The sequence below is a fragment of the Cucurbita maxima genome, unplaced genomic scaffold (assembly GCF_002738345.1).
Source record: "Cucurbita maxima cultivar Rimu unplaced genomic scaffold, Cmax_1.0 Cma_Scf00029, whole genome shotgun sequence".
NCBI classification, from domain to species: domain Eukaryota; kingdom Viridiplantae; phylum Streptophyta; class Magnoliopsida; order Cucurbitales; family Cucurbitaceae; genus Cucurbita; species Cucurbita maxima.
Window position 1 is genome coordinate 2,828,357 of NW_019272045.1, and position 21,352 is coordinate 2,849,708.

The window sequence follows — 21,352 nt, forward strand, 5'->3', positions numbered from 1 at the left end:
ATTTTATAACCATTTGATTTTAAAAATTTCTGTTTTTTCAAAACTCAATTGGGAAAATTATAAAATAATAAAGCACTCAATTATTTTAACGATAAATTATTTATATATAGAATTATAATTAATATTATATTGATAGAATAACCATTAACCAATTATTCCATAACCTATTATATATATAAGAATTTTCGAGAAATAAAAATGAATTTTGTGACGTGGTGTAAACCGAAAATAAATTTTGAAGCAGAAAGCGAACTTTTCTTGGCGAGCGTCAGGCAGCCCCTATCGAGCGGACAGTGACAGTTCCACTGGATAATTTTCCAATCCAACAAATGGGAATCCGCCACGTGAGGCAGAGTAAATAGAATTTGTCAGGATCGAAAACGATGAATATGGGCCGACCCATTAACTGGAAAAAAGGCCAGGCCCATGTCCTCGTTTTGTTTGCGAAGAATTAAAAGCTGAATTAAATGAAGTTTTTGGGCTGGCTGTCTTATCGAAAGAGACATAAAGCAGAAAATAAAAAAGTTGGGCTCGAAAATCCAAAAAATTCGAGTATTAAAAGAAGCCAAAGCCCAATGAAGGCAAGTGTTCAGACAACAGTTCAGCAAAAGCGTCTGCCATAAAACTCACAACACACATTCTCTGTCTACTTTCTCTCTCCCCAATTTGTACACTCCCTCTCTCCTACTCCCACGTTGTGAGGCCAAAACGGACAATATCGATAGGTGGATTGTGAGGACATGGTAGAAACCTCTCTATATATTTTAAAAATCTTGCGCAATGGTCTCGATTCATTCATATATCCTTCTACACGAGTGTCACGTGCTTACCAGTTTACATACACATGGTTTCATGTAGATCATTTTCATGTCCACCAAACTCTTTAAACCCACATCACTTTCATGCATCCTAAGCTTCTTTAGGTATGTATCACTATCATATACATACACTTCGGCTCTACGCACATTACTTTCATGTACTTACAGCCTCTAGACATATGTCACTTTCATACCGTCAATTTTTATTGAAAAATAAAATAAATTATTTAAATATCTCGAGACTTTTATTGCATATATATGTATGAGATTTCGATGTAATATCATACTAAAAAAAAAAAAAAAAAATACAAACTTGGCATTTCAAAATGGTTTTTGATTTTATCTTGAAGCCAATCAAAGGGAACAAAGGAAAGGACTTTGGATTTCACGTTGTTTCATATGCAGAGATAGCAATAAGGTAACATTCCACTGTGCCCATTTTGAATTTCTCTTCCTCGATTGAGACTGACTTATCAATCCTTTTGTCAAGACGTATCAACCTCTTTCTCAACTATGAAACAAACCCTTTTTGGCCCTCTTTTGCCTATTTCCTCATACTCTTATCTTATTCTTACCCCTATTTGCTACCCTCTTTCAAATTTATTTTTATTCGTTTAATCAGTTTAGCTGAATTAGGTTAATGATCAGACGAACACGACTCTCCACAATTATATAACATTGTCTATTTTGAGCATAAGCTCTCATGACTTTATTTTGGGTTTCCACAAAAAGTCTCACATCAATGAATAGAGTATTTTTTTTATTTATTATAAAACCATGATCATTCCTAAATTAACCGACTCGGACAGGCATGATTCTAATACCATATTAGACAACAAGATTCTTGACAATATCATACCATTGTGGATAATGTTATTCCTAAAAAAAAAGTTTAAAGGGTTGGAAATTAAGTCAAAAAGCGGTTGAAAAGTAAAATAAAACACATAAAAAGATCCAACTTTTATCCAAACATCAACCTAAAAAGAATAATACAATGCTTTCAAAAAGCATGGCCAAATCTTAGGTTTATAAAAATTTAGAATAAATAAATAAATATTGAATATTGAATTGGAGATATTTAAAATAAAGTAGTCTCTAATAATCGTTGGATATATACTGGAAATACAATATTTTCTTTAATACATTCAACGATAGAGAAAGATGGACTAATTTTTAAATCCTAAATCCGAGAAAAAAAGAGCTTCTTTAATCTCCCAATAAACTTCAAAAATAATTCTATGATAATGGCGAGAATTAAGCGAAATAAAGCACAGTAAAAGCTCTTCCAATTCTTTCCCACCAAAAATCTCTCTCTCAATCACCATCTCCGCCATTGACGCCTTGAAATCCTTGTATGGATCGGAGGAGTTTTCCACCACCGCGAAAAACCCATCTTTCACTTTCTTCTCTGATCTCCGGCGACTATGCCGCCGCCGGCGGAGTCGCGACACGGAGGAATTGGACGTTAAACTCCGGGAAGAAAACAGAGTCTCTGTTTCATCCTCTGTTTCGTCGTCGCCACCGTACCACCAAGCGCCGCCGAAGTCCTCCGTCGTGGGCGCCGTTGTAGGTCTGGTGGGGTATTTTTTTCTATTGATTTTAGTGGAATTCTTGGTTTTGGGTTTGGGTTTGGTCTTGTGGCGAGATAAACAGTCTTTGAGGTGGGAAAGAGGGGGCGAAATGGGAGTGGCGGGAGGGGCGAGAAAAGAATTAGGGGGAAATAGAGGGGGTTTTGATGAAATATTGGTGGGTTTTGAAGGGAGTAAAGGGAGGCTTTGAAGAGGGGTGGAAATGGGAATGGGAATGGGTTGGCTTGTGATGATGATGTCGGAGTTCTTTTTGGAGCGGCATGAGAAGAAGGAGGATTGGAATATGCGTGAGAATCGGAGTTTGAATCTTTTTTCCATTGGAGAGAGATAAAGGTTTTAGCTTTTGAATTTGTAGAACAAATGACTGTGAGATTGAGCTTTTATCTTTTGAAGAAGAAGAAGGCGAGGGAGTTTTGAGAGGCTTTGGCTTTAAAAAGAAAGAAAGAGAGTATTGTGTATATATATATCCATTTAATCCCGAAAGTCATCGAGAAACGAAACATTCCTTATGAGGGCGTTAAAATCTCTCCCTAGTAGACACGTTTTAAAAACCGTAAGGGTGATGACCATACAGGTCAAAGCGGATAATATTTCCTAGTGGCGGGTTTTGAGTTGTTACAAATCGTATTGCTGAATCCCCAAGGAATGGATTGTGAGATCCCACGTCGAGGGAAACGAAGACTGTTACAAATGGTATCAAAATCAATGAGGGCGCTTGCCCTACAAGGAGGTGGTATGTAAGATCTCATGTCAGGGGAACGAAAGTTGTTACAAATGGTATTAGAGTCAGATACCGAGTGGTATTCCAACAAAGACGCAGGGCTCAAAGGTGGTAGAGTGTTAGATCCCATATCGATTAGAGAGAAAAATAAAATATTTCTTATATAAAAATGTGGAAACCTCTCCGGAGTAGATATATTTTAAAATCGTGGGGCAGACAATGACATATAACAGATCAAAGGGGATACTATCGATTAGTGGTGGACTTGAGCTGTTACACGGAATTTCTCCTCGTAGTCAAATTGAGCCATCGATAAAGATTATATTTTTTAGTTTTTGTCTATCTCACTTTACTTTTTATATATTAATATAAACATGTCTATTAATATTATATTATTATACAAATGAGGATGTTATATATTATTTATTTGTTTATAAAAAAATTATATTGAAAAGAAGGAAACTATCAATTAAAAATTTATTTGAAAATAATATTTAATTTTCAAATTTGAGGGAAGCAATTGGAAAGATTGCATCTATTTTCAAGAGTAAGACAATACTTCTAAATATAATAAAATTTTCATATTTGAGCCATTATTGTAAGTTTAATTCTATCACACTTTCTTTTTAAAATAAATAAAATCATTATAATATTACAATTTATTCCAGTTTGAACTTATAGAAATACACATTAACTAATTTATTTATAATTATACATAATTTTGCATTTGAAAAAAAGGCAAAATCATTGTCAAATAATACATTCAAAATTTAATTTATTTCACGAAAATGGCGGCAATATAAATCCAATCATTTATTTCCAATTTAAACAAATTATTGACTTAATTTCAAATTGACAAAACAATATTATTTTGGTAATTAACTCACCAAAATGGATAAATATTTACCCGAAAATGTCTTTAAAAGTATTTATAATTGTATTATAATGTCTTTAAAAGTAGCAAAAAGGAAGGTTTGAAATTTGAAATTTATAATTATATTATATGAAATTATGGAAAATTATTCTTGCTTTCCTAGGCCTATTTTTTGGTAGGCAGGTACCATAGGGTCTAGGCATTAAATATAAAGAATCTTCTATCTTTTCATCTGCTTTTCCCCCCTATTTTATAACAAGATAAGGTGACTATGAGTTAAATAGTTACCAAAATATATATTTTATTATATAGTTTTTTAAAAATTAATTAATATTTTATTTCCACATTTTTGTTCTCATAGTGCTCCTTATTTCATGCCTCAACTTTAAGCCTTGTGTTTCTTAAAAGGGGTGGATTTATAGCATTATAAATTCCATAATTTCAATTTTTAATTTATTAATTTTATATTTAAATTGAAAATACGACAAAAAAATATATATGAATAAACCGATATTACATTTGAATGAGAGTAATCGTGAAGATAAGATAGTTAAAAAGTACTTAAAATAATCAATATTTATTATTCTTACCAACACGATGTACTTTCATTTCTGATAACTCAATCATAAAAACTCTAAAGTGAAGCGTATTTTACTTCGAGCAATTTGTGTTAAGTAAGAAACAACTCAGATATAATATTTGGAGAATATATTAATTATGAAATATATCTTAATATTTTTTCATTTATGATTTGATTTATAGTATATTTTATTTTATTATCAATATTTAATTAGTTTATATTTTCATTCTCGGTAGTTATTAATGGTAGCTTGTATCCTATTTAAATGTTATGAATATCAATGAGAATACACACATTCGATCCGAATTCTATTTCTCATCTTAACAGAAACGTGTGAATGAAGATAAAATGTGTTAAAAAGGCCCGTGTTGATATGTGAGAATTACTTTCACTTTTATGAGCACTTTAAGATAGTAGGTAACATGATCATATTGTAAAAGATTCAGATAAATATCGAGCTCATCTGTAACAGCACAAACTCATCACTAACATATATTGTTTGTTTTGGCCCATTACGCATCATCATCAGGCTCACGATTTTAAAACGCATTTGCGATGGAGAGTGTCTAGCCCTTCTTCAACCAATGATTGACTCTGATATCATTTGTAATAGTTCAAGTTCATCGCTAGCAAAGCAGATATTGCTCGCTTTGACACATTACGTATCGTTGTCAGCCTCACGGTTTTAAAACACGTCTACTAGAGAGAGATTTTCACACCGTAATAAAGAATATTTTGTTCCCCACTTCAACCGACGTGGAATATAGTATTCAAAAGCTCACATATTTAGGAATGATATGGGACATAATTCCCAAAATAAATACCAAAAAAGGACAATGTTTCATAGTGGACCTATTCATTAATTAACTTAAGTGCCCTCTTTATTAGACATTGGGTTTGAAATTTAAATTCCAAAGGAGCCAAGCAATAAATATTAAATTTTTAAACGGGGAGCAAGGGGTTGTTAGAAAAGACCGTAAATAAGTTAAAACAACTCAATATTAGGAGCTTAATTAAATAATTACAAAAATCATGAAGAATAAACAATTTGTTTTTTTTTTTTTTTTTTAATGCAATCTGAATTAAATTAAAATATTTGAAACTTGGACCTTACAAAACAAAAGAGTTTGAATTTAAAATTTGATTAAAGTTGTGGGCAAAAGTGAGATTTTCCACATTCAATTGGGTCTTTTTTTAGAACAAAAAATTGATTGGACTTGATGGGTATTATTCAAAACTTATGACAATTGAGGAAACTAGGTTTTAATTTTTTTTTGTTAGTATGTGTAAAGTGGATGATCTATTGACTTTTAGTGTTTTTTTTTTTTTTTTTTGCAAAAAATAATAATAATAAATGATTTTTTATATAAAAAAAATAAAAGTAGTTTTATATTTTTAATAACTACTTTGGCTTTGGCTTGGTTTTTATCCGTTCCAACATGTTTTGTTGTCACTTAAATATATCAGGCTTAATTTGAGAGTTTCTATGATTAAACCACCTATAAAGAATGTGCATTTTATTGGTTTAAATTGCTCGAATGTGGTTAGTTCATTCATGTACCGCTCTTTTACTCGGGTATTGCATCTCTTTTGACAATTATTTGATTTTTTTTTATGTACAAATCTAAACCCACCGCTAGCAGATATTTTCCGCTTTGGCCCGTTGCGTAGCATCGTCAATCTCACGATTTTAAAATAAGTTTTATAGGGAGAGATTTTCATACACTTACAAGAAATGTTTCATTCTTCTTTCTAATTATACCATATCTCACATATTTATTTATTTTTTTTCTTCATGTTTTAGCCATTTCATAATTGCTCTCATTCGAATGTGGTGTCCGTTCATTCATGTACGACTCTCATTCGATTTTCAAATGCGTTTTCTAAGGAGAGATTTCCACACATTTTTCATAAATGTTTCATTCTCTTTTCTGTTGGATGATGAAAGTCCCACATCGGTTAATTTAGGGAATAGTCATAGGTTTATAATCTAAGAATACACTCTTTATTGGTGTGAGGCCTTTTGGGAAGCCCAAAGCAAAGCCATGAGAGTCGTGTTCGTCTATCATGGTATCAGAGTCATGCCCTAAACTTAAATGACTAAGACTCCAAAGGAGTCGAGCCTTGATTAAGGGGAGGTGTGCTTTGTTCGAGGGGAGGTGTTGGATGATGAAAGTCCCACATCGGCTTGTTCGAGGGGAGGTATTGGATGATGAAAGTCCCACATCGGCTTGTTCGAGGGGAGGTATTGGATGATGAAAGTCCCACATCGGCTTGTTCGAGGGGAGGTATTGGATGATGAAAGTCCCACATCCGGCTTGTTCGAGGGGCTTTTTGGGGAAGCCCAAAGCAAAGGCATGAGAGAGTAGCCTCCTCGAAGGGACAATACCATACCGTGGAGAGTCGTGTTCGTCTAACATTTTCAACAGAGGTGAGATCTCACATTTTTTATGTTTTTTTGTTATATTGTGATATAATTTTTTAAAAAGTTATGAAATGGCGGTTTTACCTTTCAACCAATGACGGTAACTCAAACACAGTGAAGCAATAAAAACCTGCAAGATTTGAAGCTTTTGAATGAAAGAAAACCCATTGGAATTGGGAAAGGAGAAGACAAAGATTTGAAATCTCAAAGCAAAAGCAAAATGGTTTTGCATTTTTGAAAGGTAAAAGAAAGGCATCTTTTTAGAGTTAGAAGGTTCCAAAAGCAAAGAAACGGACCATTGAAGAACAGAAAAGGAGAGCTGCAATTTTTTGCACGTTCACTGCCGCCACCAATCGTCAACGCTCAGTTTTTTGGTCCTTTCTATTTTTTCAAATCCCCTAAACGACACGTAGAGAAACAAGGAACTCTCCCATTTATTCACTTTTCCTTTTCGCCGATGTGTCGGTTTTCATTCTGCCTATTCAAATCCTGTTGCCCTCCCTTTCCTTTTCATTTTTTTTTTCAAAAATATTATTCTATTTTAATTAAATAATCCCGAGATCTCACATCAATTAGAGTTGACGACGAGATCTCACATCAATTGGGTGTACAACATTTCTTAAAAGACGAGGAAACCTCTCCTCTAACATATGCGTTTTAAAACCGTGAAGTTGACGACGATACGTAACGAGTCAAAGCAGACAATATCAAAGCAAGACGTCGGGCGGTGTGCTAGCTGGATTGAGAGATTTGACATTGGTTGGAGAAAGGAACAAAACATTTATAAACCTCTCCCTACCAAATGCATTTTAAAATCGTGACAATGTCTAGGCTTGGGCTCTTAAGATCGAATCCTAGACATACGGTAATAACGCCTTGGCAGTGCTCGAATTCTACATTTGTTTTATGTTTTGTTACATAAATGAAAGGGCCGCGCAAACAGCCACAACACAAGCCCAATAGCCCATATTGGTTTAGTTTCCAAATACTTCAGAACTTTCGAGCCCAGGCCCAAGCCCAATAGAATAAACGAAAGGGCCGCACAACAGCTACAATACAAGCTCAATAGCCCATATTGACTAAAATACTCCAGAACTTTCGAGCCCAGGCTCAGCTCAATTAATGGACAAGCCATACTTATCGAGCCCAATACCATATGTGGCCACCGACCGAACCGGTCCAAGCAAAAAGCTGAAATCAATACGACGTCGCTTTTTCTTTTTGTAATTTAACGATTTTTAAATCTACCGATCATCAATACTGGTTCTATGAATGAAACGACGTCGCTTCCTCAAGCTGCGCAGCGATTGGCGCTCTCGCTGTCACGCGGAATTGCACATCCAAACCTCCAGTCTGTACACCAATGATCTCGCATTGCTATTTAAACCGTTTCAGACGCTCTCGAAATTTCGCTCGCGAAAATTTCACTTTCGACTCCCTCACATCATGAAGAACAGAATCCGTTTCGCTCTCTAGCAAAAGGAATGTGATTCGTTTTATGGAGTTTTTGTAATCCAGTGATGAACAAAAACGAACTGGAGAAAGGCACATGATGCTCCGAGAAGAGGAAGAACAAGACGTTAGCCTTCCATCTGCATTCACATCAGAAAATGTTCGTCATCGATCTCATTTCTCTCTCTGTTTCGCTCTTTAGTTCTATTTCTGTTACTGTTTTTGTTTGTTTGTTTGTTTAATTTTTCATTTAAAATTTCAGACGATTAGCGCGTGGATCGATTCGGAGGAGGATAATCGGAATTGGAGGAATGCGGCATCTCTGGCGTGCAATCGCCAGGTTCGAAAGCGATTCTGGAAGATAAGGTACGAGTTTCTTGTTCGCCATTTGCATTACTAGTTCCTACATCATGATTGTCTGGTTGTTGAGGAAGTGAATCAATGGTGGAGTCAGTTAGGTGCCTAAAGCGGACTAAATATCAAAATAGGTAGAAATCTATGTGCGGGAAAATTACGAGCGTTTCTTTTTCTTCCAAAAGCAAACTGCCGCTCTTGCCAAGAACATTTAAGAACATTTGAATTTACTTTATATTGTTTCACTGCAAATTAAGTGAAATTTTCTAGGATGTGAATTTTACGAAATGGTCGATTAGAGCCTTAGCACATAACTAAAAAGACAGAAACACTACAAATTTAACTAATTATTTATTTCAATTCTTTTAGAACAAAGAGTGAAGAAGTTTTTTCAAAGATCTAATTTCTCATCAACACATGAACAAAAAGCGAGGGAAAGATATTTACTTTTAAGCCCAATAATTAAATTTGTATTCGGGGAAGAGAAGTAGAAAACAGTTGGTTTTGGGCCTCTTGTTGGCCCAATAGGCATGAGGCCCAAATCTTAAAACGAAAAAAAAAAAAAAAGAGCAGCACCCTTTATTTTCAGGGTTTCACATATGATCGCCTTTTTTAAATAGTCAATTAATCAAATCAAGATTTTTTTTTTTTTTTTTTTTTTTTGTGAATTTAAATCTTTAATATAGTTTTGTTTCTGTTTATTTATTGGATTAATTCATTTGATTAGTATTGATTGGATTGATTGAATTTTAATCTTTAAATCTTTAATAAACACGTTATGTTTATTGATTTGTTTTTTTTTTACCTGTAATCTATACAATCTTCAATTGATTTTTCCTGCTAGAGGTATAAACTCTTTTAGATATACGTTTTAAAGAACATTATATTATATAAATAATTAAAGACAAAAGATTTAACTTAAAACACTTGCAAAAACAAAAAAACTTAAGATAGAAAAAACTACTTTCTAATTACTTAATTTACCTAAAATTTGATTAAATAATTAGTCTAAAACATACCGTTAAAATTTTTACTTCATATTTTGCTCTAAAGGAATTTTTAAAAAAATTATACTAATTATATTAACAAGTAAAAGTTATTTTAATTAAGTTAGTTAGTTATTTTAATCAGGTTAGTTAACTCTCTTATAAATAATATTTAAATTACAGTTTTAGTACACAAATGTATTTATTGTTTTTTTTTTATATCTAAGAACTATTTTGTATCCATTCTTAAATTTTTATTTGTTTTTAGTTTTACCTATTAAATTATTTTCTAGTTATTTAAGATTTTTTTTAAAGAATTTACTGATCTACTAAAATTGATAGTTTAAAATCAATTCGATTAAAATTCACTTTTATATCTTTATCTTGGTATATTAGTTAAATTTTATAATTTTCAAATAGGTCATTCATCCTTACCTACAAAATATAATTTTTTTTTTTTTTTTATATGTTAGACCTTTTAATATTTTAGTCATATTTAAATTGAAATTTTATTACATAATAAACCTTCTTTAAATAGTTAAGCCTGTTTTGGAGTGTTAAAATGTCCCAAGTTTATCTCTTCCAAAATTCATCTCATTAAAAAAATTATCAAAAAAAAAAAAAAAAAAAATTAGAAATTTGAATTTGTTTGAGTTTATACTTCTTAGGTAGAAAATAAAAAAATAAAAACTACAAAATTGATATTTTTGAATGAAGGGGTGAAAGCTTACCTAAGAAATTAGGGGGTTTTTTGGCTCCGTAAAAAGCGTAAGAAATTGGTTCCAAGTTCCAAATGTCACAGCCAAGGCCGGTAACCACGCCCTAGATTGAGGTTTCAAATTTATTCTCCAAGCTAAACTTGTCACTTTCCACCGACATTAGGATTTGACTATAGAAGTGGAGTGCACGTCTAGTTCCACCCAAGAATCGCTAATCCGATTCTTTCCACTTAACTCTAATGGATAAAGAAGTTACTAAAACTCAACCGCTTGAATTCGTTTGATGTACTAATTTAAAGTATGAACTATGAAAATTTGAAATAGAAATATTAGCATATATTGCATGCTAAGTATAATGCGGTATCTTAATTTTTTTTTTTTTTTTATGCTCTAAGATTAGAAAAGAACACGACTCTCACAATAGTATGATATTGTTCACTTTGAGCATAAGTTCTCATGACTTTGCTTTGAGCTTCATATCAATGGAGAGTACCAATGGAGAGAGTATTATTTGATTATAAACCCATGGTCATTACTTAAATTAGAAAATCATCATCCAACACCTCCCCTCGAACAAAGTATGCCTTCTCTTGATTGAGGGTTGACATTCCTTTTTCTTTTGGAGTCCTTTGTTCGACATTTGAGGATTTACCAATCTACTGGCACAACTAAGTTTTTAGGGCATGACTTTGAAATCATGTTAGATGAACACGATTCTCTACAATGGTATGATATTGGTTTTGCTTTGGGCTTTCCGCCTCATACCAATAGAGAAAGTATTCTTTAATTATAAATCCATGATTATTCCCTAAATTAGGAGATAGTGTGGACTTTCATCATCCAACAAATAGTTTTTTTTTTTTTTGAAAAAAAAAATGATATGAAAAGGATTAAAATTAATTTGCATCTTTACTTTAGATTTACACTTTTATCCTAATTCGTTAATTTAGAATTAAAAGAACTAAACAATTTGGAGGGAATATTTATGTTTGCTTCTTTTCTTTAGAAGTGGAATTCAATTCTTATATACCTTTTGTCTAAAATCTTAAGTTTTCATATTTCTTCTAAAGATCTTTTATTTTGAAAATGGAAAAAAAAAAAAAACCAATTGAACATTGGATAGCAAGACAATGCTTTTTACTTTTTAGCAACTTGGTGGAACATTTGTAATTGGCCATTCTTTATTATAAAGAAAAATGAAATATTTTATTTGTGGATAGGTGACAATTAAAAAAAAAAAACACATGGAAAAATCCAAATTATTTTTATTTCATTTCAATTATTTGATATGAAATTATTTATAAAATTAAAGAATATATTCTTGAAAATATTAGGTTTTCTTATTGATTTGATTTGAAATGTAAAATCATATTAGTTGAGTTGCATGAAATTGATATATTTTTTTTAATTTAAAAATTGTTTGTTTTTTTTTTTAATTATTGAACAATTTCTCATTTTCAAACATTATTGAAAAGGGATTTTGAGTTGGACTAAAAAACTTTATGGTCTTCATAATTTCAAAAAATTCTCAACCCTCTTAACCTCTAAAGTTTATTTGACTTTTTTACAAAAAAAAAAAAAAAAAAAAAAAAAAAAAAAAAAAGTGGCAAGTTGATTTTTANCTTGCCTAATTTTTTTTTTATTGTTATATATTAAACTTTAGCAATTTATTCTTTTTATTAAAAAATTGAATAAAAATATATTTATGTTGAAATCCTTATATTTTAGAGTCTTTGAGATAGTTAAAACTATTTTTATTATATAAAAAATTATTAAAAATATATTTTTTTATCTTTCAAATTTCTAATAATTAATTAAAAACATATCTTTAGAATTATTTAACAATTTTAAGTTCTCTCCAACATTTTGCCATTAAATTTTATATTTGAATCTTTGTAGTGTTAGTTTTTAAATTAATAATATTAGTACCTCTTCTTACCCTTCTAAAAAATCTAAAATAAATATCAGCTACTTTTTTAAAGTTTCTATTTTCTATTTTATTTTTTAGCCAATAGGGTATATAAGAATGTATGAAAATTGATACTTTTTTTTTATTACACACATAAAAAAAAAAAAAATAATAATAAAAAAAAAATATAGGATATCCCCTTCCATATACAAAGGAGAACTTTTCTTTGGAGAATTTCAGACCTTAGGTAATGATTCTCTCCACTTCCATTCCTAACACTAAGAAAATGGGTGGACTTCCCCACTTTGTTTCCCTTTTTCAGGTTCACCCTAAAATTAGTCTCTATTATTTTAAAAATTAGAATTTGCTAACAAATAATTTATACTAAAATAATAATGTCTCTATTTTATATCATTTATTTAAAAGAACTTTATTATTATTTCATTATTGAAAATTAAATGTTCTTAACTTCAAATCTAAGCTTTGGATTCTAATCCTTTTTCTTCCCCTTTTCAAGTCTTCCAATGTGCTCCCCTAATGCTTTCTCTTTCATGTTCCTATGTCTTCTCTTCTTTTCCCGTAATTTCCTTTTATTTTTAATTATTTATTGAAAACTATAGTCAAATCTTATTAGAGGTAATTCATCATAATTTTAGTTTTTTCTTTTATTTAATTTATAAATTGTTTTTTTTAAGATAATCGAATTTCGTACTTTAATTTATTGAATTAAGTTAATAATGACAGTTTAGAAATTTATGATTCAATATAATTTTGATCGTCTCATGAAATTATATATAATTCTTTATTTTTTTCATTTTCATCTCATGAAATTTTATTAAAATTTTGACTTCAATATTCCTTGATTATCATACTCTTTGTTTGTTGGATAATAATTTGGTTCTAAATAGACTTATATTGTCAAATTTTAAAGGAAAAGATTGTCCACATCTTATTGTTTTGTTTTGGCGTACAGCTGGTTTAGCTTTTACTTTGAGTAACAGCCACACACCTCAATCCGTTTTAAAATTACTAAAATTTAAAATATATTTTATATATATATATTAAGTGGGTCACCTAATCTTTGACTTCATCTTTAAACCCATTTTTTAATTAATAAAATAATTTTATTCCTCACATTTTTTATTGGGTGGCGATAGTAACATGGTAGTACTCTATGTTTGTTCGTGCCTTAATTGTTCGAAAAAAAAAATCATTATTTAGTAGAAAATAAGAACCCAAAATAATTGGAATTATTTAATTATTCAACTAGAAAGGATATATTCTAGCTTAGAAAGCAAGCTCTCTTTTCTACAACAAAAAGAAGATAAATAAAATTAAATAATAGATTAAAAGCACAATCTTTTTTATTTACTTATCAAATCAGTCACTTAGTTCACTTTATCTCATATGGATTCTATTTGCATGATCAAAGTCACTATGAGTGGCGGATGGGCTGGAATTTTCTTGGTTCTTAGCCATTTTATTTTTTTTTTGTTTTTTTTTTATCTATTAAATTTGAGAATTTTCAATTTTTTTTTTGTTTTGTTTAATAGGGTCTTCATATATTCAATTTTTTTAAAATTAATTGATGTATTAAATTTTAAATTCACTCCAACTTTAAATTTTTAATTTTTTGTTTGGCATGTTTGAAAATTATAAAAATGATAAATAATAGACACAATTAAAAATTTATATTATTATGGAATGATTGGAACACAAAATTAAAAATTTAACTTATTAAATATAAAATTTAAAATATAAGGGAATATTTTTTAAATTTTGTGGAACAATAATAAAATATTAGAAATTTAAGGACGAACAAAAAATGTCAACCAAGAAATGCACTTAAAACAAAGCACTTGCCAATTAAAATGAGTGGTTTTGCCTTTATTGGAAAATGGTTTTAAATTATAATCAAATTAATAATTAAATATACCACCATGCATGCCCTTCTATTATTCATTTATTATGGTCAAATGTTTGTATTTTGAATTGGACTTTTTCTAAAGCAAGAAAATTTGTGTTTATTTATTATAATATATATATAATTAATTACAAATTTATTTACAAAATTTTGGAATTTGTGTTTATTTATTACTGAAACTTTCAAAATTTAAAACTAATTTTTTTTGTTTTTAAATATAATTTATGAATCAAACACAAAATTTTATCAGACATAAAATTTAATATTTATTATAAAATATATATATTTTAAAATAAATTACAAATTTATTTCCAAAATTCTTGAATTTGTGTTTATTTATTATTGAAACTTTCAAAATTAAAGCCTAAAACTTTTTGTTTTTAAATGTAATTTATGAATTAAACATAAAATTTAATTTTATATCGGCTCGATTTTTTTTTTTTAATATAATTTATTGAAGTTTCTTGTGCATTGATGTTTAGGCGTTGTTTGGTGGGACAAACAATATCCAAACTTTTTGGTAGAAGAGGAGTTGGGATATTGAGAGGTATGGTTTGGATGAATTTGATTGTCCAAACGCAGCCTTGTGGGTCTCTCTCTCTCTCTCTCTCTCAAATTTTAAAACGGTAGCCGTTTGTTTTTGAATTGGACCCCGTTTGGCTCCCAAAATAAGCTCTTCCATGCATTGAATTTGATTTTTGTCATGAAAATTGGATGCAAAAACAAACGTTAATTTTCCATGAATTCCATCTTACCTTTTCATAATTAATCATTTTTAATTTTTTTTTTTTGTGAACTTTTCATGAATTTCATCTTACATATTTAATATCTAACAGTTTTTGGTTTTTAATATCATTTTGTTTATTATTCTATGTGAATTTAGTAGGATTTTGAAAGGAAAAAAAATCATATTATTTGTATTTTTCTTTCAAAATATTTAGTGATTAATCAACTATAGATGTCCTAGAATTTATTGTCCGTCACAACCTACTGCCACTCATGGGTCTTATAGTAGAGACACTCAATTGGCGAACATAATTAACTCCAAAGAATTCACACAAATCTTATTTGCAATGATTAGAATTTTAAATTGGATGATGCCTATTCAATTCTTTGACGGGATGAAGAGATTTCTACTTTAAAAAGTATTTACGAGAGTTCTATTTTTTCTCATATGATTTGGTTTGAGAAAATTTGAAAATTCAAAAGAAAAAAAAAAGTATATATATAAAATAAAAATGGAGATGATAGCGTAGAATACTCACAATGTGGTGTCAGATGGAAAAAAGATCACATGGTTGACAGCCTTATGAAACTAAGACGGCTATAGACCCCACTCGAGACTATGATAAGTTTGGTGGGAGACTTTCCACCAAATCACTACCCACCAAAATCTGTACCCTACAACCAAAATTAGCAAAAATATTATTCGCCGAATCAAACAATTTTTTTAAAATAAAAAGAAAAAAATAATGAAAGAGAGAAAAAAAAAAAAAAAACAGAGAAAACTGTATTAAGAGTCATAATTGACCAAAGGTAAAATTTATGTCCCTATGATTTATAATTTACAAAAATAATCTGTAATTTTTAAAAATAAAAATCTCTTCAATTGTTTTTTTAGAGTTTTTTCTATTTTAGTTTTACAACAAAGAAATAACTTATTTTATTTATTAATATATAGACGTTGTCTCGCCCAATAAATAAAATTAAACTATTATTTAATATATCTTCGAATAGTTAGACGGGTTAGCTAGAATTAAAATTTTAAATTTTACTTACACCATGGACTAAATCTATCCTGCACCACTTGAGGCTAGTTGACTTAGCAAGATTTTTCTATTTTTTTATTTTTAATTTATCTCTTGTTTATTATTGAAAATCATTTATTTATTTAAATAGAAAACGGACATGATTAAAAATGATATTTTATGGATCGATATAAATAAATTGACGTTTTAAAGTTAAATGGATAAATTGTTCAAATTCCAAGAAATAAATAAAAAAAAAAAAAAATCAGAAGGAGATAACGGAGGCGAGTGTGTAGAATGGAAGGAAAAATTCGCGGGACAGCCGTGTAGGCCCCACTTAGCGGGCCCGTTGTCCGAGCTGGACAACTCACCTACGACGATTCTTTCACTCCATGTGACTCTCTCAAAAAATATTTTTAAATAAATAAATAATATATATATATATATTTCAAACGTATAATAAAATGGATACTTGGTTAAGTTATTATTTTATTTTTCATTGAATATGTTTGATCCGACCTAATCTCCTTAGAAACCGTCTTAGTTACAGCTATAATTTAAAAATATTATTTATCGGAATATAATTTAGTAGATAAAACTCTAATTATCATTCTTATTCTTATGTTGATAGTTTTGTCTCGACCTAATTTAATTTTTATTTCAAAAGATTTTACTAATAAATTGTATTGAAGTTTAAAATTATATGCTGAATTTAACAATTTAACGTAATTAACCAATTTAACTCTTATAAAAAAAATATTATTATGGGATATTTAAATTTCTAATTTTGAAGTAAATATTGGTGAAGCTAAGTTGACTTTTTGGTCACCAATTGCAAAAATTAAATTAAAATTAATGAAATTACAAGAAAGTAAATCAAACAACTGAATACAAATTGAAGAAAAAGGTATGGAGGGTAAAATGGTAATTTTACGTAGAAATTAAATTCCTTCAGACGGCCGAAATCGCGTATATGAGAAAGAAAAAAAAAGGGGAAGAAAAAGCACGCCTCGTTGGCCGCGTCTGCGTCAGCTGGTTCTCTTAGACCATTATTCTCTGTCTATGTAGAGAGAGAAAGTAAAGAGAATTTTGATTTATCAACAATCTCAAAGGAATTTGATTTTAATTTTGAACTCATCAACATAATCCATTTTGTAGTTTTTCGTTTTGATTTTTCTTTTTTTGTAAGAGTTTTCGACTTCGGATTTTGATCACTGGTTTGTTCCCCTTCGTTCAATGTCAACCCCTACTCCGGCGCCGACGTCTCCGCCGGTGACCAACACTACATCTCCGCCGCCGGTTACCCCCAGTGCACCGCCGCCATCGACACCTTCGCAGCCGCCACCGGCCGCTACACCTCCACCAACTACCACTCCGCCTGCCGCTGCAACGCCGCCCGCTCCTTCTCAGCCTCCGCCGACATCCGCCCCACCTCCGGCCACTCCCTCTTCGCCACCACCGGTTACTCCCCAGCCCACACCGCCCACTGGCTCTCCCTCGCGGCCGTCTCCCTCTCCTCCGCCGTCTCCGCCATCTACTCCCTCAACTTCTCCACCTCCTCCGTCTCCTCCGGGAGGCCACAGTCCGCCTCCTCCGACTTCTCATACGCCGTCCACTCCGTCAAGAAGTCCTCCGCCTCCATCAAGGCCGTCGTCATCGCCGCCTTCCTCCTCCTCCTCCTCGCCTAATATTTCAACTGGACTTGTCGTCGGAATCGCAATTGGTGGAGTCGTAATTGTTCTTTTGCTAAGTATATTGTGTCTTTGTTGCACGAAGAAGAGGAGAAGACGACGCGATGAAGAAGGATTCTATCCACACCCTCCGTCAGGACCAAAAGGTAAAACGATCGCCGGAAATTTAGCGGCACTCCAAATTTTTAGGGTTTACTAAATTCTTGCTGTTCTTCATTTGAATCGATCAAATTTTAATCTGCTTTAATCGATTGAAGTATTGCTCTCATGGTTCTTATTCGCCTAATTGTATGATTCATGTCTGCCATGGCAACACTTCAGATGATCAATTTGCTTATTTCCGCCATTTTAGATGACCTTATTTGCTTCTGCTATTTTGTTGTTGACAGTGGACCCTTATGGTGGCCAGCAGCAATGGCAGCACAATGCTCCTCTGCCACCCGATCCGTTAATCGGGATAGCGCCTAAGCCATCTCCTCCTCCTGCCGTTGCATCCCGACCCCTCCACTCGCCGACCGGGAGTCGGCCCCCGCCTCCACAGCTTTATATGAGTAGCAGTGGAGGTTCAGGCTCTATGTATTCTGGCTCTGAAAATCCACTCCCTCCGCCCCCACCACCTCCTATGGCCTTTGGTTTCTCAAAAAGTACTTTCACTTATGAAGAATTGTCAATGGCGACCGATGGATTTTCAGATGCGAATCTCCTCGGACAAGGCGGATTTGGATATGTCCATAGAGGAGTTCTTCCTAATGGCAAGGAAGTTGCAGTCAAGCAGCTGAAAGTCGGGAGTGGGCAAGGCGAACGAGAATTTCAGGCCGAAGTCGATATTATCAGCCGAGTTCATCATAAACATCTTGTTTCTTTGGTTGGATATTGCATAACTGGGTCTCAAAGATTGCTTGTTTATGAGTTTGTTCCAAACAACACTTTGGAGTTTCATTTACATGGTAAAGCTAAAGTGTTGTAATATGCAATCTTATATAAGAACTTATCTCTGCTAAAGCTTTACACATTCATAGTTTCGACCGATATCTTCATCGTTGCAGGTAAAGGGCGACCGACCATGGATTGGCAGACGAGACTTAGAATCGCTTTAGGATCGGCAAAGGGATTAGCTTATCTTCATGAGGATTGTAAGTTTTCTTATGGTAAATTTATAGAATTATGGATATGGATATTGTTGGTCAAGGTATTCAGTTTCTACTCTTTTGTTAAATAGGTCACCCGAAAATCATTCATCGCGATATTAAAGCTGCTAATATTCTGTTGGATTTCAAGTTTGAAGCAATGGTATTGAAGTTTAGTTTCATTTGTCACATTAGCTGAATCTGCATTTGTCATCGTCTTCCTTAACGACACATTTGTGTCGGGCCGATATCGAATGTAGCTAAGCTAAACTCCAATGGAGTCGTTTTAAAATCTTGGAAAAACTAAGGATCTGTTATGTTCTTCTCGTTCTGATGCCAAGGCAACTCTGTTTGTTTAACTAGGTTGCTGATTTCGGACTTGCAAAGTTTACTTCTGATGTTAATACCCACGTATCGACTCGAGTGATGGGTACTTTCGGGTATGACGTTTCTTGACTCCTATTTTTTTCAAATGCTGTTCGAGGAAGATTGCCATTTACTGCTTATTGTGTTTCTAGAATGAATTAGAGTCATAGCAATTGTGAGATCCCATATCGGTTGGAGAGGGGAACGAAGCTAGATATTGAGATCTCACATTGGTTGGAGAGGAGAACAAAACATTTCTTATAAGGGTGTGAAAACTCTTCCTAGCATACGCATTTTAAAAACCTTGAGGGGAAGCCCAGAAGGGAAAACCCCAAAAGGACAATATCTCGAGCACGAGCAGTGTTTCAAAATGCAATAGACATCATGTCTGATCCCGAAGAACTACTTGATTCTCAGCTGCATCAAATTGTCGTAATCTTCACCTATGCGAAGTCGATGAGTTCTTGCATCATAGATTTTGGTGGAATTAATCTTTGGTTAAGATTGCATAACTAATATCGAATCTTTGGTCGTTTTTTCTTTCTCAATCTTTCCCATTATACGTTCAGCTATCTTGCACCAGAGTATGCCTCGAGTGGCAAACTTACTGAGAAGTCGGATGTTTTCTCCTTTGGGGTTATGCTTTTGGAGTTGATCACTGGTCGTCGACCGGTCGATACGAGTAATACTTTCATGGAAGATAGTCTCGTAGACTGGGTAAGTTCTCATATCGTACACGAACTTCGCATTAACAGTGTTAGTTTTGAATTCAGTTGCATACAACATTGGATGCATATCATAAACATCACAAATGATCAAATCTGTTCTATCCATTACAGGCCAGGCCGTTATTGAACCGAGCTCTAGAAGATGGAAACTTCGATGCTTTGATCGATCCGAGTATTCAGAACAACTACAACCACACTGAGATGGCTCGTATGATTGAATGTGCTGCTGCCTGCGTGCGACATTCTGCAAGGCGTCGACCTCGAATGAGCCAGGTAAATGAGTTAAAATCCCTCCAATATTGCACTCAATGTGGATACACTGAACCCTCTACAACCATGAACCGAGCAGGTAGTACGAACGCTCGAAGGAGACGCATCACTATCGGACCTCAACGAAGGAATCAAACCCGGGCAGAGCTCAATGTATAGTTCTCATGGAAGCTCAGACTATGACACCCATCAGTACAACGAGGACTTGAGGAAGTTCAGGAAGATGGCACTGGGAAGCTCGGAGTATGGAGCGAGTAGCGAGTACAGCCGACCGACAAGCGAGTACGGGCTGTATCCATCGGGGACGAGCAGCGAAGGGCAAACCACTAGAGAAATGGAGATGAGAACAGTGAAGAAAGAGAGTGGAGGCTTCAGTGGAAACAATTGAAACACAAAGCTTTGCCTTTCTTTTTGTGTAAAGAAACAAACCCAGGCTGTTATTTCGACTTTGATTGATACAAAAAATAGCGCTATTTTCTCATTGTTTTAACCCCATTTTTTCCCCTTTATTTCTTTTTCTTTTCTTTTTTTCTTTTTGGCTATCATGTTTTCACATTGTATTTATAATTATTATGGCAACTTCATTATTCTTTTTATTCTTTTTATTCTTTTTATTCTTTTTTCAGAATCCTCCAACTTTTCATAATTAAATGAGGTATGTTTAGATTTTTTTTTTTTTTTGAAGTAATTATTGTTATTATATCCTTTTAAGTTTTTGAATGATTATAGATTTTTAAACTTTAAAAAAGAAATATTTTACCTCTTTATTTAATTCTCGAGGATATTACAGACACACTTTATATAATTAATTTATCAATTTCAATGATATATTCTGATGAAAAAGAAAATTTCCAAATTTCATCAATCACTTCATTAAAAGTCAAGACATCAATCACTTGAATTCGAGCTTCAGATATTTCAACGAAAGTTTGTATAAAGTTTTAAGGCAAAGTTATACAGTTTCGAGTATTATTAAATTTTTTTAAAATTTAAGAATATTTTTTAGAAGAGAAGTATATTTATTAATTTAGCAAAATTTTAATTACAAAAAAAAAAAAAAAAAAAAAAAAA

At 32.1% G+C, this 21,352-nt stretch overlaps 2 protein-coding genes across 2 annotated transcripts; one reads left to right on the forward strand and one right to left on the reverse strand.

Moving 5' to 3' along the window:
* Positions 1 to 1,919: 1,919 nt before the first annotated feature.
* On the reverse strand, positions 1,920 to 2,803 carry LOC111465648 (transcription repressor OFP8-like). The gene has a single exon (XM_023110135.1). The coding sequence runs from the start codon at positions 2,723 to 2,725 to the stop codon at positions 1,985 to 1,987; it is 741 nt and encodes a 246-aa protein (XP_022965903.1). The 5' UTR covers positions 2,726 to 2,803; the 3' UTR covers positions 1,920 to 1,984.
* Positions 2,804 to 17,097: 14,294 nt separating this feature from the next.
* Positions 17,098 to 20,771, forward strand: LOC111465467 (proline-rich receptor-like protein kinase PERK1). The gene is made up of 8 exons (XM_023109857.1): positions 17,098 to 17,936; positions 18,180 to 18,737; positions 18,837 to 18,923; positions 19,010 to 19,080; positions 19,281 to 19,357; positions 19,853 to 20,000; positions 20,123 to 20,284; positions 20,361 to 20,771. The coding sequence occupies exons 1-8, from the start codon at positions 17,336 to 17,338 to the stop codon at positions 20,667 to 20,669; spliced, it is 2,013 nt and encodes a 670-aa protein (XP_022965625.1). The 5' UTR covers positions 17,098 to 17,335; the 3' UTR covers positions 20,670 to 20,771.
* The last annotated feature ends 581 nt before the right edge of the window (positions 20,772 to 21,352 follow it).